The sequence below is a fragment of the Symsagittifera roscoffensis genome, chromosome 4, assembly GCF_963678635.1.
Source record: "Symsagittifera roscoffensis chromosome 4, txSymRosc1.1, whole genome shotgun sequence".
Lineage (NCBI taxonomy): Eukaryota > Metazoa > Xenacoelomorpha > Acoela > Convolutidae > Symsagittifera > Symsagittifera roscoffensis.
The window spans coordinates 5,657,444-5,674,998 of NC_087065.1; the positions used below are offsets into that span (position 1 = coordinate 5,657,444).

At 36.3% G+C, this 17,555-nt stretch overlaps 2 protein-coding genes across 3 annotated transcripts in view; one reads left to right on the plus strand and one right to left on the minus strand.

Annotated features, from left to right (window-relative positions):
- Window positions 1-17,555, minus strand: part of LOC134843568 (intraflagellar transport protein 88 homolog) — a 519,299-nt gene that overhangs the window by 319,639 nt on the left and 182,105 nt on the right. The window lies entirely within an intron of this gene.
- Window positions 2,473-16,946, plus strand: LOC134844590 (uncharacterized). Of its 2 annotated transcripts, none has more exons than XM_063861337.1 (2): window positions 2,473-2,672; window positions 11,870-16,946. In XM_063861337.1, exon 2 carries the CDS (start codon window positions 11,906-11,908, stop codon window positions 16,664-16,666), a length of 4,761 nt encoding a protein of 1,586 aa, XP_063717407.1. In that variant the 5' UTR covers window positions 2,473-2,672; window positions 11,870-11,905; the 3' UTR covers window positions 16,667-16,946. The 2 variants fall into 2 exon arrangements, with proteins under 2 accessions (XP_063717407.1, XP_063717408.1); XM_063861338.1 differs by lacking the exon at window positions 2,473-2,672 and adding an exon at window positions 9,745-9,824.

Consider the following 17,555-nt stretch of genomic DNA (forward strand, 5'->3'; position numbering starts at 1 on the left):
ATTTTTTGTTCCACCATTTTAAAAAGTTTTCAAAAACTGTTAGAAGACCAGTCAAGTTTTTGATTTTCATTCGCTAATTATGCGTTTCCAATGTTTATCTCATGCTTTGGGAAACATAATTTTGCCGTCTCTAACTTGAGACTTTGCTGATTACCTGCTAGTAGATATCAGAAGCTATCAATTACAAAAAAAACCAAAACAGCAAAAATGGGTCGGAATCATTGATTTTTCAGATCTGAAATATCCAAGAAAAACTTAATTTAAGACCTGAAATTAGATTTTAAATAATTTTTTTCAGATCTGAAATAACCAAAAAAACCAAAACAGCAAAAATGGGTCAGAATCATTGATTTTTCAGATCTGAAATATCCCAGAAAAACTTAATTTGGATCTGAAAATAGATTTAAAATTTTTTTTTCAGAAAAAATTTTTATGCGTTTCCAATGTTTATCTCATGCTTTGGGAAACATAATTTTGCCGTCTCTAACTTGAGACTTTGCTGATTACCTGCTAGTAGCTATCAGAAGCTATCAATTACAAAAAAAAAAAACCAAAACAACAAAAATGGGTCGGAATCATTGATTTTTCAGATCTGAAATATCCCAGAAAAACTTAATTTAAGACCTGAAATTAGATTTTAAATAATTTTTTTTCAGATCTGAAATAACCAAAAAAACCAAAACAGCAAAAATGGGTCAGAATCCTTGATTTTTCAGATCTGAAATATCCCAGAAAAACTTAATTTAAGACCTGAAATTAGATTTTAAATAATTTTTTTTCAGATCTGAAATAACCAAAAAAACCAAAATAGCAAAAATGGGTCAGAATCCTTGATTTTTCAGATCTGAAATATCCCAGAAAAACTTAATTTGGATCTGAAAATAGATTTAAAATATTTTTTTTTCAGATCTGAAATAAACAAGAAAAACAAATTTTCAGGTCTGAAATTAAATTGAAATAACCAATCTTTAAACTATGCAAGCGTTGTTGAAACATTCCACAATCTATTTCAGATCTGAAATTTAGATCTGAAAAAATTTATTTCAGATCTGTTTTAGAAATTTACTGGGTACCGGTGTATAAATATAGTCTTCGTGATTTTTGTATTTTTAATGCTGTGTTCAAAAAAACAGATGATGGGTTTTTATTGTTGAATATAAATCCGAGCTGCAAGTTTTTTCTAGTCTGATTCTGCTTCTGTGTTTTAGATATTTAATGAACGTCTACTTAAATTTGAATAGGGTCTGGTCTGTAAACATGTTTGTTTGATGTATCTGTATCACACACATCGTGTTCTGATTTAAATTTTGAGTTTTCTCATTTCTTATGTTCTAACGGTGTTTCTGAAAACAGTTTGCTTATCTTTTTGATCACTTTCATTTTGTCTGTATGTTTACTATCTGAGATTTCAAATCTTTTCATTTGGTTTCTTAAGACTATTTTTGTGATTTCCTATCGCTGGGAAACTGGAGATTATATGTTTCTGGAAATTAATTAATTTAGTGTGATCGGTGTTTAAGAAGGCATTATTTTCAAGTTGTTCATAGTTTGTTATTGTTGAATTTCAGCTTGTTTTTTTTTCTAGATGGCGAATAGATTTACAGTTTCTGCCTTCTTTCCAACTTTTTCTGCGTTGGTTGTGTGTGAAAAATTTCTATTAGGATTTCTGTAGAGAATTGTTGTCGACATCTAGGTTTAGATTGTTTTCCAGAAGTGAATGACTACCTATTGTTATTTGTGTATGATTTTTTAAAAAAAAGTTTCTACGTCTGTGAACGTCCGGATAAAATTTTTCTTGTCAAAAAGGATTTTGTGTAATTAGTTGAATCTACTGCTCATTGTGCTTTTGAACTAATGCTATTTTAGTTGCGTTAATCGTTTTAGTATCTTGATGAATGGAAACTGTTTTGTAAAGTAATATTTATTACGATGCCAAATTGTGCGTTCTTAGCATTGAACGCGGATTCAACAACAATACAAAATCAGATTTGTCGCGAAATCCGCATTCTTGCTACTCTCTTTTGATCTTCTTTGCTGTTTTGGTTTTCACAAACAAATACCGAAAACCAAATGGCCTTGACGGCTAGATAAACCTGAACAATTTACATGTATTGGCGACAAAATCGATTTCCTTATTTCCGTTTTGCCCAATTGAGTTTTAGTCCATAAATTACAGCGTTCAGCAGTGCTATGGCCATATTTTTGCAGTGAGACTACGATTTCATTAGAGAGGTTTGAGAAGTTTAAAAATATTATCTCCGCGAACAAGTTGAACTGGAATCACATTGAAAATTAATTTCAAATATTGGTTTAAAAACCATGGTTCTCACTAATTGTTTTCATAAAATCTTCATTAACAAGAACACATATGACAAGAAGGTCTTTTTTCTTTCTAATGCGCACGATGAACTTTTTTCTGCGCTTTGTTTTCTCCAAACGTGTGTTTTTATTTAATCATGGCACACGCAGGTCTTCGTTTCTATCGTTTTACATTAATATTTTATTGACTGAGAGTTTTTTGAGCTCAAAAAATTTCAGTTTATGTTATCACAGATACCAGCTTTTGAACTACCGTGCCTTTTTTTGTTTACCATTCCGAATAATATATAATTGCTATCATTTTACTGTAATCATTTCCCATTAAAATGTTGATTCATATTTTAGCTTACCAGGTAAGAGAACTTAAAGTGCTACGCCGGAAAATTAATACAACAACTTTGAATCCTCAAAACGTATTAAATTCCAACTCTAAGGGACCTAAAAGTATTTTTTTAAACAATTTAAGCAATTTGAAACCACCAAACATTGTCAACTATTTTTCTTTCTATCAGTTTCTTTTGTAAATTATGAAGTTTTATGGAAAAGAAACTAAACAGGTTGACAAATTGTGACTAAAACCTCTTTATCTTTTTGGCTTTCTATAAGACAATTTATCAGACCTGTTCATTTGGTTTTGAAAAAATCAGGTCGAAATAATTTAAGCACTGGAGTTATGTGCAAAGAAAGCGACATTTGGTCAAAAGTGACATTTCGATTTTTTGTCAACGAAGCGACAACTCGCATGGGCCGATGATTAGGGCAAGGATACAATTGATAACAGTAGATTGGTAGAACACTGATTCCCGCCCTTAGTGCCGAGTATAAGCGAAGCGGAGCCAGACGAAGCAAGCCGTTCCCCTTTGTCAATAGCTTTATAGGAACTGGTGCTGTTTCTAAATGCAATCAATTTTCGGACAGATGTTTCTCTCGAAAAATACAGCACGGTCGCTTTCCGAAGTTTTAAAATTCAGTTGTTGTATAGGAAACGAAATTTTGAAATGAAAAAAAAAACCACGAAAAAAGCTGCACCCATAAAAAAATTCGATTAAAAGACGACCGCTGTTGTGCAAACAGATGAGAACAACCTTGTTATAATGGTTTGAAAAAAACTTTAAAAAGCTACAAAAAAAAATAAAACTTTTATAAAACAAAACGTTTATACCAAACTTTAACAAAGGGTTGAAAAAACACAAGAATGTGTTTTATTTGTCGCTAAAAATATTTAATCCTTTCTTTTTGGTAATTATGATAAATTGTAAAACTAAAACTATTTATAGTTCCAGCCAGAGAAGAAATAATTCAAATTAGAAAGCAGTTGCACTTCCTCTCCTTTATCCTCGCAAGAATAACAGTATATTCTAGATCTATTGAGACCAGGAAACATGAAAGTATCATTAGGATCGATATTAGACTATGAAATTGCACTAATCTATCCGGCCGAAAATTAGATAGCGTGACGAACAGACGGTGTTCCCTATCCGAAATTACTCGATGAGATTGCCACCCGGAAATAAACTAACTTGACTCATACTAGTGGAAATCAGATTGGGAGGGAAAATTTCACGATAGACTATAGATCCTTCCCTTCATTCAAATGAATTTTGAACCGCTACAACAAAATGCGTTTTTGACACATTTTTGTTCTGACCATTGAAAATGGGGAGGATCTTTTTATTCGGATGTGTTTTAGTTTTTTTACAGCTTTTTGTTTTCAATTCAAAACCAGCTACCACAAATAATTATCGGACAGGGTTGAGTGATGTATAATAGTAAAGCATTTTCAGTCGTGATTCAAATAAACTTCAAAATTTCAAACAATTTTTTCACAGTGCTGAGAAAAACCGGTTTGATTTTTTTTGTCTAATTTTGAGATAACTAATAAGGTAGTTTGTAATTTTAATGGCTTTTTTAAGCTTGATTGACTTAAGCCATGGAAATTTAAATTTACTCAACTAAAGATAGGTTTTGCAGTTTTAAGCGCAATTCTGAGAATAAAAAGTTGAAAATTCAAAAAACTTGGAAATTTTCGAAAAAATTTTCGACTTTTTTTTCGTTTTTCTAGTCAATTTTCTTCAAAAACCATTTTCCAATTGACCTCTTTTACTATGAATCTCAAATATGCCTACGATCTCCTTATTTGTTTTATCGCAACATGCAACAGACCTTTTTACCCATAGGACAAAAAAAAACTACATATATTTTTTTGTTTTTTTTAAACTGTGGTTCGAAAATTCTGTGCTAATTGCACAATAACCGCTACTCTGGTATTTTTCATTTTTGTCCTGTTCTCAAAATGTTATGGCCAAATATGACCTTTTTCACCAGTGGATCTAAGGGCGCGGACGCCCTACTTCGGGGATTTGATTCCTGTAGATACAAAGGGTTCCCCCTTTGCGCGGAATAGTAATTTTGAAAGGAGATCGCGCGCCCAACAAATGCAATTGTTGTGTCAAAGTTTTCAAAAAGTGCCTGAATTACCTTTTTTGGCCTGTTTTTTCAATGCTTGCTTTACCTGAGGCGCAGAAAGTTTACCCGAAACAAAAGTCTTTTGAGTGCTGATGGAGGGCTCGGAAAATCAATTTGGTTGATCCAAGAAAGAAGTCGACAAAATTTTTGAATATTTTGAACACCAGCTTCCCGCGTCCTCGAGAAAACTTTAGATCCATCCCTGGTAGCCTTAAAATAACATTAAGAGTCCAAACTGTGCATTCTGTGCATTGTAAGCGTATTCCGCAACAGGCTCAAATCAGATTTGTCGCGGATTCCGCAACATTACTATGTTTTTTTGATCTTCTTTGCTGTTTTGGATTCATAAAACACTGTACCGTTCAAAATCGCTCCAAAAACAGGCGAATTTGCGAAATCCGCAACCGTGTTTGCGAAATCCACAACAGTTTGTGGAATCCACAAACAAATAATAAGACATGTGTATAGTTCAATTGAGCTGTCGCGGAATCCGCAACTGTAAGAGGAATCCGCGAACTGTAAGTGGAATCCGCAAATTGTAAGTGGAATCCGCAAATTCTAAGTGGAATTCGCATTTTGTTTGCGGATTCCGTTTAAATATATGTCTGTGTAGTTTTGTGCATTCTCAGCATTCTGAGCAATTGAGACGGGACAATTCTTTGAGAATACGACATTCAGAGCTATAAATTTGTTTATTATTTGTGAGATAGTTATTAAGAAATATTTGAATAGCTAACTCATGATTTCACTGTCATCTCATCCCAAACACTATCTTCATAAATTGAATTCATGGTCCTAAATTCTGAATCTGAAATACTGAATCCCAAATACTGAATTTCAATACTGAATCCCGAATACTGACCTAATTCGGCGATATCTTTTCGGGACACTGTCATTTTATCCCAAATACTATCTTCTTGATTTGAATTCACGCTCCCAAATTTTGAATCTCAAATACAAAATCCCAAATTCTGAATCTCAAATACTGAATCCCAAATACTGATCTATTCCGGCGATATGTCAACCCAATAATGTAATAATCCAATTACCGAATTAACCCAATGAATTTATTCGGTGTTGTGTTTCCAAAACTTTGATCCCAAAAACTGCTTGCAATTACTAAAGTGTGACACCCGTCGATTTATTTAACCATTTTTTCAAGATTTTTTTGTGGGTTCCGCTGACAATGGTTAAGTCCTTGCTTTAAAATTCCACAAGTGCAAATGCAACTTCAGTAATAAATAAATTTCTGAATTCATTTGCAGTTTGCGGATTCCGCTGACAAATTTTGCGGAATCTACTTACATTTGTCGATTTCATTTACATTTTGCGGAATCCATTTACAGTTGCGGAATCCAGAACAACTAACTATGTTTGCTTGTTGCGGAATCCGCAACAAATTAAATGTGCCGACAAAATTTACGTTACAAGTATATGTACATGGATTTCACTTAAATCTTGTAAGTGGAATCCATTAAATTTTGGAACATGTTTAAATACTTGTCTCTGGAATCCAGAAACATACCGACACAAAATTGTGCGTCTATCCAGTGCACAGTTTGGCCTCGTAATCAAATTACAACTTACATATAAAATGCAACTTTAAATATTTTAAATGTAATCTAATCTCATTCCCTATTCTTATCCTGTTTTTTTTTGTCGCAACCTGATTTCGTTAGCAACTGATTACTTTTTTCTACTTAACTGAGCTTCACAAAAAATCAAGCTCGCATTGTTTGAATGCCATGTTTAGGCATAAAAAATTGAGATGATAAATATAATGAAATTATATATACTATTTATCACAAGTTTTTAGATTTTGAATCCGTTGTAAGTGAGTACATGAGTGAGTACATGAGTTACCGAAGTTTTTGTCGTTGCCTTTACAAGCAACAATGTTCAGTCGGTTGAAAGCTTACATTTTTTCAGAACCAATTTTGTAAAGTGAGGTAAATGCGCTCAAATTTTAGAAAAATCTGATTTCAAGCTCGTCAAAAAGTAGATAATTAAAATACTTAATTCCCGTATTTCAAAAATCAAGACAAAATATTAGACAAAGAAAATATAATTTGGTATCTAAATAGCCGAAATATGAGTTTAGTGATTTTAAACATAAATATAATCCAAAGCGTAGCCCGAATTTTAATGGTTTGAGTAGTTTAAAGAACTTGAACCCAGTAGTGGCTTGATCGGCGCGTGATTTGCGACAACTTGTCCCCAGATTGTCAAAATTTGAACCGAAGAATGACTGTCAAATAGGAAGTAGCTATTACTTCTTACTGCTTAATATTAAACTGTTTGTCGTTACATTTCAGTTTTGCCCATTGATATATCGATAATTTTTCGTAATTTTTTTTTCTTATCTCATTTGAGGGTTTGAAACTGACGTTAATACGATTATATTTTTGCCAATATGCCAAATGAAAAATGCATTTTCAATTTTGAGTCGTTGAATCGTTCGTGTTCTTAAATTGATTTTTTACAGACTGAAAGTTTTGGTTAAAGGCCTTTTTGTTTTCATTTCCGTGATTTATGTTCAGACATTCATAGTAATTTTTGGCATCTCCAGAGTTTAGCGACCACAATTTGGCATTCGCGAGTATGATATGGCCTTTTCCGATTTTCGAGACCAAAAAAGTCGTGACTCTCACGTTAGATGAGGAGACGGCGCGACCAGACATTAACAACCAAGATTCTTTATTTTTCTATTTCTGCGACCAATTTTTACCGTTTTCAGGCAGCCGACCATCTCTATCGCGAATTTTGCAACCCAAGATGGAGAAGACGCAATCGGTTTGATCTAAGCAGCGGCGGAAGTAGCGTAAACAGAATATTCGTAATTCCATAATTCCAACCGTAAAGTTTTATCGTGATTTTCACGACCAAGGTCGAGACGGCTCCTGGCCGTGCCAACTTACCTTAAGAACCTCAAGGTCAATGCAACCCGACAAGCAGCGGCAACATTAGTTTTTCTAACTTCAGCCTTTTTTGCAATTCCGTCGCGATGAGAGAATGTGGTAGGTGCAAACCGATATACAACGGCGCGACGGCGCGATCAAACTTTACCTCTTCCTTATTTTCACAGCCAAAAATTTACTTCGCATTTTTTCAACCCATATGAAAGGGCGTCTACATCTCCAGTCATTCGAGACAAAGTTCGGTCATGTCCTATTATTCGTGAACAAAACAAGGCATTTCCCGCATTTCGTGACCTATAAGAACCGTCGCGTTTTTCACGATCGACATGGAGACGGAATGATTAGACATTTGCAGCAAATATTCTGTATGTATCGAATACTGCGACCAAATTTTGTCATTTGCAGACTTTCGCGGCCAAAAAAATTCCGTCGCAACTTCCAAGACATAGGTAGAGAATACGCAATCGGCACGATCTGACTTTTGCGATCAACAGAAAGTTTTGCCGTGACTCTACTAAAAATGTTGGAGAAAGACGGTACCGGGGAGAGATCTAAAAACATCACGGTCGCCGGTCCATCAATTTGCGACCAAGTTTTGCGGTCCATCATTTTGCAAAAGCCAAGTTTGTTCGCCTCTATCGAGCCGCTGCCCGAGTCGAGATTTTTCACCTAATTTGAAGCAAGATTTGAGCGGTTTGAGCGGTTTTTTTAGACAATTACGCTCAAAATCTTGCTTCAAAATGAGCGGTTTGAGCGGTTTTTTGAACGGTTTATCTAAAAAAAACCGCTCAAAAACCGCGCAAGATTTGAACGGTTTTGAGCGGTATATCTGAAAAACCGCTCAAAAACCGCGCAAGATTTAATAATAAAAAGTCGACCACAGAGGGATTCGAACCCGCAATCTTCTGATTCGAAGTCAGACGCCTTATCCGTTAGTCTATGCGGACTTGCTGGAAGCTTAATATTTGCTGTATTTGTTCTACTGAATATGTTCAATGTTTTAGACATGCAAAACAAATATACTGTCAGGATTTTTATTGTCAGTCTCTACAAAATAACAAAAATAATCGATTATAAGATCACACACCAACCCCCCCCCCCCACCTCTTACTAGAGTTGATGTCCCCCCTCACCTCTTACTAGAGTTGATGTCCCTTACTAGAGTTAGATGTCCCCTAACTAGAGAGAGAGGGGGCACGTCGTGATTGGGGGTTTCGTGGGGGGATGGTTAAACGTGAGGGGGTTACGTCGTGGGTTGGGGGGTACGTTGAGGGGGGGTACGTTGGGGGATGGGGGGGTAAACTCAAGAGAAATGTTGAGTCTGGGACCTCGACCCGGGAAGACCGCTCAAAAACCGCTCAAAAACCGCTCAAATCTTGCTTGAAAAACCGTTCAAAAATCACCGCAAGAAATGAGCGGTTTTTTAAGCAAGATTTGAGCGGTTTGAGCGGTTTTTCCAAAAAAAACCGCCCAAACCGCCCAAACCGCTCAAACCGCTCAAATCTTGCTGGAAAACCGCTTAAACCGCTCAAATCTTGAGCGGTTTTTGAGCGGGATCTCGACCCGGGTGTATGGGAAATGCACCTGTCGGAACGCCTTCACCTCGCGCGCAAAAGTCGCAACTGTCGAGACCCGAAATGTTAATCATACAATTTCATACACTTAGTCTATGGAAAAATGCTAGTCATACAAATTGTATGATTACCATTTCATACAATTTTGCAAAATGAGTTTAATCGAATTTAAAAGGTATTTTATTGTTGTTTTGGTATCGAAATTGGTATCTCTTTATGAAAAAAGGAAAAAAATGGTACGAAAAAAGCCAATCATACAGTTTCCATATATGAAAAAATACTTATCAGAGACCTTTCAAGCTATTTTCTGTTGGTATGGAACTGCATGGAAAGTGTACGACTAGCATTTTTCCATATATGGAAATTGTATGGCCAGCATTTTTGGCCAACCCATTTTTGGGAACGCGAAAGTTCCGAATATATATGTCTGAACTTTTGCGATTATATATTCAGACTTTCTATGACTTCGCGACTGTAAAATTTGGGTCTGGATCCGGATGTGGCACGACTCTCAAAGTCTAGACATACTTCTGGAATCTCGATCCGGGTTGGCATTATTAAAATTACTTTTGTTCCTGACAAAACATTCTAAGCATTCTAAAGCGTCCTTATTTTGCAAATAATTTAGTTGCCAGTAGTTGTATCGAGATTTCTCAGAAAACCTCTGCTAAGTAAAACCTGTTCTGATTGATATCCTTAAAGTTTCTTTATTTCGGATTCTGAGAAATACGACAACGATATAACTTTTACCTATATATATAACAGCCATATGCTCATATAATCTTCTTTCACATTCAACGTTTCTCTCTGTTTTAGCACAATCCGCTTGCTGTAGCTTATATAGAACTTTTCTTATATCTTCGTCAGCTTATAAATTCCTATTCCGGAACAATTTTCCTTTATAAACACGTAGATAAATATCGCTGTAATAAATGGAGGTACCGGACATCAAGCCGACGGGACTTCAAGCAGAACTGTAAAATTAGGAACTACAAGCTGAATAGTTACTTATAAAGTTGTGAAATATTAATAATTTGAAAAAAAATTTTAAAAGAATTCCTGAATTTCATGATCCTTCTTCACTAGCTATTGGCGTTTGCATATAATTTAAGCTTCCAATTGATGTTTTAGAAAGTTGAAAAGTAAAACATGATTGAAGGCATTTTTCGAGTTTATAATTTATGCATTTCAAAATCGGCTGAGGTTATTAACGGACGCCAATCACAAGTGGTGCATTGTCATGAATAACGCTTATTATGGACAAAACTTGCCAAAATTTTTGAAAAGCAACGTTGTACAGATGATAAAATAGCGTTTTGAGGTGCTTGTATAGTTTTAATTTCGCCTTGAAGTCCCTTCGGCTTGAAGTCCCGTCGTCTTGTAGTCCTAGACCCAATAAATGGTGCGTATTCATAGGTTCCAAAATGAAAAGTCAGTCCTCAAATTTTTTAATTGGTCGAAAGATTAAGGCTCTTTTTCCTTTCCCATTCCCACCTGCAATTTTTTACATGTAAACTTGTTGTTCACGTTGTCCGATTGTTATGAAAATTTACATACAGACTAATAAGGCCACGACAAACATGTTTGGTTTTCATACTCAGCCTCGTAAAACCACTCGTAACACTAATTTATTGAAGCTCGTGCGAGGTGGGGGGAAAGGAAAAAGAGCCAAGACTAAAATAGACGAGTCTCGGTTTAAGGTCGCCGGTGGGCGCCCGTACCGAACGGAAGCTGTTATTCTAGATAGAAATTCTATGTAGATTATCTAATCTAGTTTTCTCGTATTTTCCGTGCAGAAGTGATCTATTTCTTTTCTAGTTTAGAAACAAACAGTTTCTAGAAAGAAATAACCAGAAATCAGTTAACTGCTCAACCGCAACGAGATAAACATGCTTCGAGTATAGACACTAGCACTAGCGAATACAATGCAAACTTACACTTGTTATAACACTGTTATTCTACTAAAGCTAGTGATTTGTATCAAGGGATGTATCCCAGTGGATAGAGCAAGAGTATAGCAATCAGAAGGGCGCGGGTTCGAGCACCATCAGTAGCCTTTTTCTAGCTAGAAATAGCCTAGATTTAGCTAATTTCTGATCAGAATTAGGATAAGAAATAAAGTATTTAAAGAAAATCCGTGCTTTATTTAAACATTTCAAAAAGAATTTCTGACTAGAAATTAGATTAGATACAAAGTATTTCAGGTCAGAAATAAAAAATTTTCTCGGTTCGGGCGCGCTATGCGCCCATCGCCGCTTTGCGGCGATAACCGGCTCTAAATTTCGTATAGAATCCTACCCTTTGGTGGCAAGCTCGCAACACGTTGGCGCGGCTGCGGCGGTTATTATTCTGCAGTTTGAGTTTATGCTGCTTGAACAGAATACAATCAATCCAAAAATTCGTTGGCTCAAATTTCAACAAATAAGAATTCAATAAGATAAATTTTGGAACTTATGCGACTGATTTTTTATTTTGGGAGCTATGAATATTGGAACCTATTGGAATTCACCTAATAAATAGATTTGTTCCAACTAAAGATTTCATTTGTTTTGAATGCAGGGTTGAATCGTTAAGTGCATGTTTTATTTATAGTAAGACCACATGCGTTGGTGAAAACTTGCCAACATTATGAACAACTTCAATGATGAGTTGAACAACTTCAGAATTCATTTACCTGGAGGCGATGAAATTTCAATCGCAGATGAAGCCGCGGTGTTAAAACTGTTCGAATCTCAGAATCCAGATTGGTCAACCGCTGGACACGTGACTTCAATTCCAATCGCTAGAGTTCCTCGCGTCTTTCTCCAAAATTCCGAAATGACCAAAAACTTCGTTGACCGATACAGTTCCTTGCAGACCGGAGAATTTGGAGAAATTGACACTTACGAAAAATTGTTGAGTCTCAAAAACATGAACCAGGTCGGAGGCACTCTCATTTTTCCCAACGTCGATGGTAACCATTTTAATTCGCCGGAAGCCAAAGTTGAAATAGATTTCGTCGTAATTGATTCTCAGAAAGGAGTAATAGTTATAAGTGTAAAAAATTCAACGCTGGTTAAAAAAATGAACCATGTCAAAGACATGGAAAAACACACGAAATTCATTCGTTTGCTTCGAGACTTTAGCCAATGCAATGCACCAGTTCCTCCAGTACATGGACTTATATGTTCCTTAAAGTCTGATGTTAATGTTGACAAATTGCAGAGAGAAGGATTTTGGAAGCTGTCGGATTCCCACGAAAAAAGATTCGTTTTTCAGCCAAAAGATATGATAAATTTTCTACCTGCTTGGGAACGTATGCTAGGAGAGATGCCAAATTTAGATCAAAATCAAGCGAGCAATTTGTCCAAGTTGGCTTCTAAACTTGCGATTTTGAACTCGATGGAAGGTACTTTATCATTTTTGCACGAAAAAGTTGAGTCAAACGCTATTCAGGAAATTAAATTGAAAAAATCTGAAGCGTCAAAAATGATAGAAGAAGCTGTATCAATGAGTGCAGCTAGCCAAAACTTGGACGTTGCCGAAGTTTCAGCCCTTATGCAACAAGTTCCTGCAAGCAGCGCGACCTCAAGTTGCAATCAAAAAAACAAAAAATCGTATTTTTTGTGGACAAATGACCAGCTAAACGTAATTTGTCAGATAATCGCAGAGCTGAAACAGCATAAACCAACCACAAAAGGATGTCGCATTCTAGTGGCTGGGCCCAAAGGCTCGGGTAAAACGATGCTACTTCTTTATGTAGCGGAGTTAGCCAAACTAGTTCTAGCACCTGATGAGAAAAACATGCAACCCAAAATTGTTGTATGCGACGGACGTTTGGGCTCAACGCAGATTCTTTTTGAAAAATTGAAGAAGCAATTAAGCAATAAAAACATTTTCGTTTATTCTGAATTATTTGGCAGTGAAACTTTGCTTAACTATTACGATCTAGTTCTTGTAGACGAGTATGTTCACAACCTTGGATCTGGCCACATTTCCAAATTTTCGCGTTCACAGCATGTCATCATTTTCACGTCAGACATAGCAACGATCTCTCCTAAAACACAACTTCTACCGAGTTTCCAGATCCTGAATTTATCGTGCTCCTTGCGATCCACAGTAGAACTGGCAAGTTTTGCAGAAGACTTCCGAAACATGGATACTGAAAACCAGCTCATGAGTGTCAGATCCGGACACAATTATCGAGGTCCTGAACCTACTGTAAAAATACTCGACTTCGATTCGACACAGGATCCCGAGCAGACAAGATTCGCCGAGGAGGCATCTAAATACATCAAACAAGTTGTCCTGGAATCACGCGGTTTGAAAAGCATACTAGCAGTTCCATATGTTCATGCCATTACATTGAGTCGAGTATTAACACAACTGGCGAATGACAAAATCTACTACGAGTACAAAAATCCCGGAGATTTTTACAGCAAATCCCGCCATCTTTGCGAAGATGAAGAAAATCCAGAAAATAATCATTCCACATCTGGTAATTATCCGGTCGTGACCTTTGTAACTGGAAATCACGTGGATGGGGCGGAGTATGGCTCCGTAGTTGTGCTGCTCGAAAGATCCCTCCCTCATTTCTGGCACAATTTTCTATTTCTAAATTTGTTCATTGCATTCACCAGAGCCACGACAAAACTTGTTATTGTCGTGAACAATGTAACAGAAGCTCCTGTGGTTGGCTGTAATCTCAGCTTGCCATCAGAAGAAAACGCGCCCTCTTTTTGGCATATGGTTGGTCCTAACTTTGATCCCCAGTATGCTTACTCTTGGATTAGAACAGATATGTCCAATTTGGCAAGAAAAGTAGTTGCCATTCTTGAAAAAAAATTCAGGTCACCCTATCCTATCATTTTGTTTGGTACAAATCCCAGAATTCAGGGCATGATCGAAATTGACCCCCCTATCCAATCGGACCCGGCTGCGAATCTGAGTGCCAGAAAATTAAAATGGCTGAGGTTGCCAAATGAAAACACAGTGGTTCTGTTGAGAAACGACAACCATTTGCTGTATCTGGGAACATCTGATTTCCACCAAGAGTTTTGCGCCCTCATTTTTGTTATTTGCTCAGAAAATGATTTCCTCAAAACCGTGAATCTAATCGAAAGGCATAGATTGTTATACTTCATGCATGAAAGACAACTTGGCTTTTCACCAATTTATTTGGTAACAACATTTGATATTAAACGTTCGGCTCTTGATACTCACAAAATTTGCAAGTTTTTGTCAAAAAAAGGACAAACAGTTGAAATTTTTGACAACCAATTACAAGAAACATCACAAAAATTGACGAAAACAGCGTCAAACCACCAGCAGAAAAAGGAAAAAAGAGAAGGCCAACACAAACATCAATTCAAATTTGACAAGATTCCAAATTCAGAACTATTTGGCAAATCGTCCCAGAAAGAAAACACGAGCGATTTGACGAGAAGTTTTGACTTGCTAAACATAAAATACAAAAATCAGCTAAATTGTTCAAAAATTGAAGAGCTATGTACAATGCGGATGAATCTTGCCGATCTAGTGGGAAAACTTGCTTATTGTCACTATCTTCGATCTGTTGAGCAAAACAATCTTGATGAAAAGAATCTGAGCCTCGCTATAGATTTTTTCTCGAAAGCACAAGATCTGAATCCGATTTCGATGATTGAACATTTTGAGCATTACAAAAAATGCTTGAACCTCCTGTCTAAAGATGCCAAAATCCTTAAAAAAGTCGACAATCAGGAGAAAGAAGCGCGACACATTTTGAAAGTCGGAACACAAAAAAAGAAAATAGAAGAAGCTGTGATTCAAGATAAAATCAAGGGTAGCCCTTGTTACAATTTGATCAAATTCAAATCGGACTGTATGTTACTGGACAAAAGTGAAAAGTGTTGCCATCATTCGGTATTTGGCGCAATTTTGGCTGCGTATCTTGCTAGAAAGAAACAAGTGTCATTATTGATGAATCCAGGAGTTTACGAGGAGCTCTGGCCAGTGGCACTAGGAACCCTGCCGCGCCTCCAGAGCTTATTCCTTCCCTGTGAATTGGACATCGTTGGAAACTGGACTCCTGAAGATAAAAACTCTTCCAATAAATGGATCACTAAAGACCCTCCTATAGTGATCCAAAACGTGATACAGAACTTTCCAGGACACAATTACACTTTCAATTTATTGGCGGGTACCATTTATCTAACAAGGGTATCGGTAAAAAATTGGCAACCTTTTCAAACCGCTGCTATTTACAGCGGCTTCAATTCCGTCGTGCATGCTAAACAATGTTCGTTTATGTCTAAATGCGGCGCAGCAATTTCTCTTCACGATGACTCGGAAGTAACTTTGGAAAAATGTCGGTTCGTTGACACATACGGAGCTGTATTATTAACATCCGGGGAAACTATTGGGAAAGTGTTCAACGTCCAAGCTGGCGAAAGTAAGCTGCACATATCAGATAGCCTAATCAACAAAACAAAAGTTATAGGCATTGAGTTGCGAGCAAACGTCTCAGCTCTGATTGAAAACTGCAGGATTCAAAACTGCTCTAAACGGGCCATTTCTGGCATATTCGGAAGCAGCATTACTATTAGAGACTGTTTTTTTGAAGCAAACAGTTTCAAAGCCACAGTCGACGATGGTGCAATTTATTTGCATCGTTGCAAAACTTCAATCTTGAGCTCAGCTATAAGGCATCAACCTGGACATGGAATTGTTGCAGAGTACGGTCAAAGTATTTTCAACAAAGTGTCCATCAGCGACTGCAAATCTGGGGCTATTTTGGTTGCCGGGGAGTGTTCCGTTAGCCACTGTGATTTTCAGCACTGTCGTTTTGGAATGGTTATTGGACGAACAGGCGTGTTGAGAATGTCATCTAATAAGATTACGCAGTGTAATGCAAAGTTCGCAAGACTTCCGGGTTCGAAAGCTCCAATAAACATGGACACGAATTTAGAAGAGACTGAGTCAACAATACAGGGTTCAAATGAACCGTGGGAAATTGAAAATTACGCATCAATGATTTTCGAAAAACGCGCAAAAATTCGCGAGGAACTGCAAAAGAAACGCACTGAACTAGGCGATGTTCTGGGGGTTGAGCAGCCATTCTCACTTTCTTGTGGCTTTTGTACCGTGGATGATTACGAAAGAAGGTCGCAATACATTCTATGCCCACGATGTGAAACAACAGTATTCTGTTCGAAAACTTGCCTAGAAAAAAGTGAAGTTGTACACAAACCAGATTGTGATTGGACAACAGATGTTCTTGAAAAATTAAGAGAAATCAAGTCGAGCGAACTGGGCAAACAAAAGAGAGCTGAATCACTGCAACAAAGCTCCAGAACTACAGAGAAAACGGAGAGCGAAAAACTCGTACCTGGCCGCAGAAAAAACCGTCGCAATGCAAAAAAGAAGTAAACAATATATAAGTATTTTTTTCTGTAATCATTGGTGTCTATCCTTTCAATCTTTAACAGTCTGATTTTTGTTTTCGACAGATTACAATGTAAATAAATGAGCAGATTCAATTTAAATAGCTGGATTGATCTATCTCACACCTGAAACCATCCGCATCCAGTTTCAAGCAATAATTGGTTAGACTTTGGTTTTAGTACCACTTCTACAAAAATTGAAAAAAAAAATCTATTGTAGCAAATTGATAATCGATTATAATCTCTCTCGTTGGAAATAAAATAAAATCAAGGGTAAAACGCTTCAATCGGCTGTAACCGATTATTGGTCAAATTATATCAATTATTGTTTTCATCTATTTTAATTCATTTCTTCATCCCAATTACTAATGTATTTGTTATGCACACAATTTAATTTAATCAATTATAATCCATTTGTTTGTTAATATTGGTTCAACCTTGATCTGAGAGGCTTATATTTATGCTTTTTGACGAACATTGGTCTATGTGATGACTGGGAAAAAGATTTTAGAAGTTTTCAAATCAATTCATTTTTATAACAATTTAGTTTTTTCTCGATCAGAGTTGTTTCATAATGCAAACTTTTAGGTTTTTAACCCCGATTTGAGTGTTTAATTTTCATGATTTATTTTGGAAATTTAATTTTTATCTACCGAGAGATCCATCCAAGTAATTATAAAGGATCTCGAGGAAAAACTTTCTGTTCAGGTGAACTTAAATGTGACAAAGCTTCTCACTTTTAAATAGTTTGTTAATGACAGAAAAAAATCAAAAAGAATGATTTGAAATAAAGTTTTGGAGTGACTAAATGTCGCCAAAATGAAAAAAAAACTTTTCAATTATAATCACTTACAACCGAACCGAATTGAAGTTTT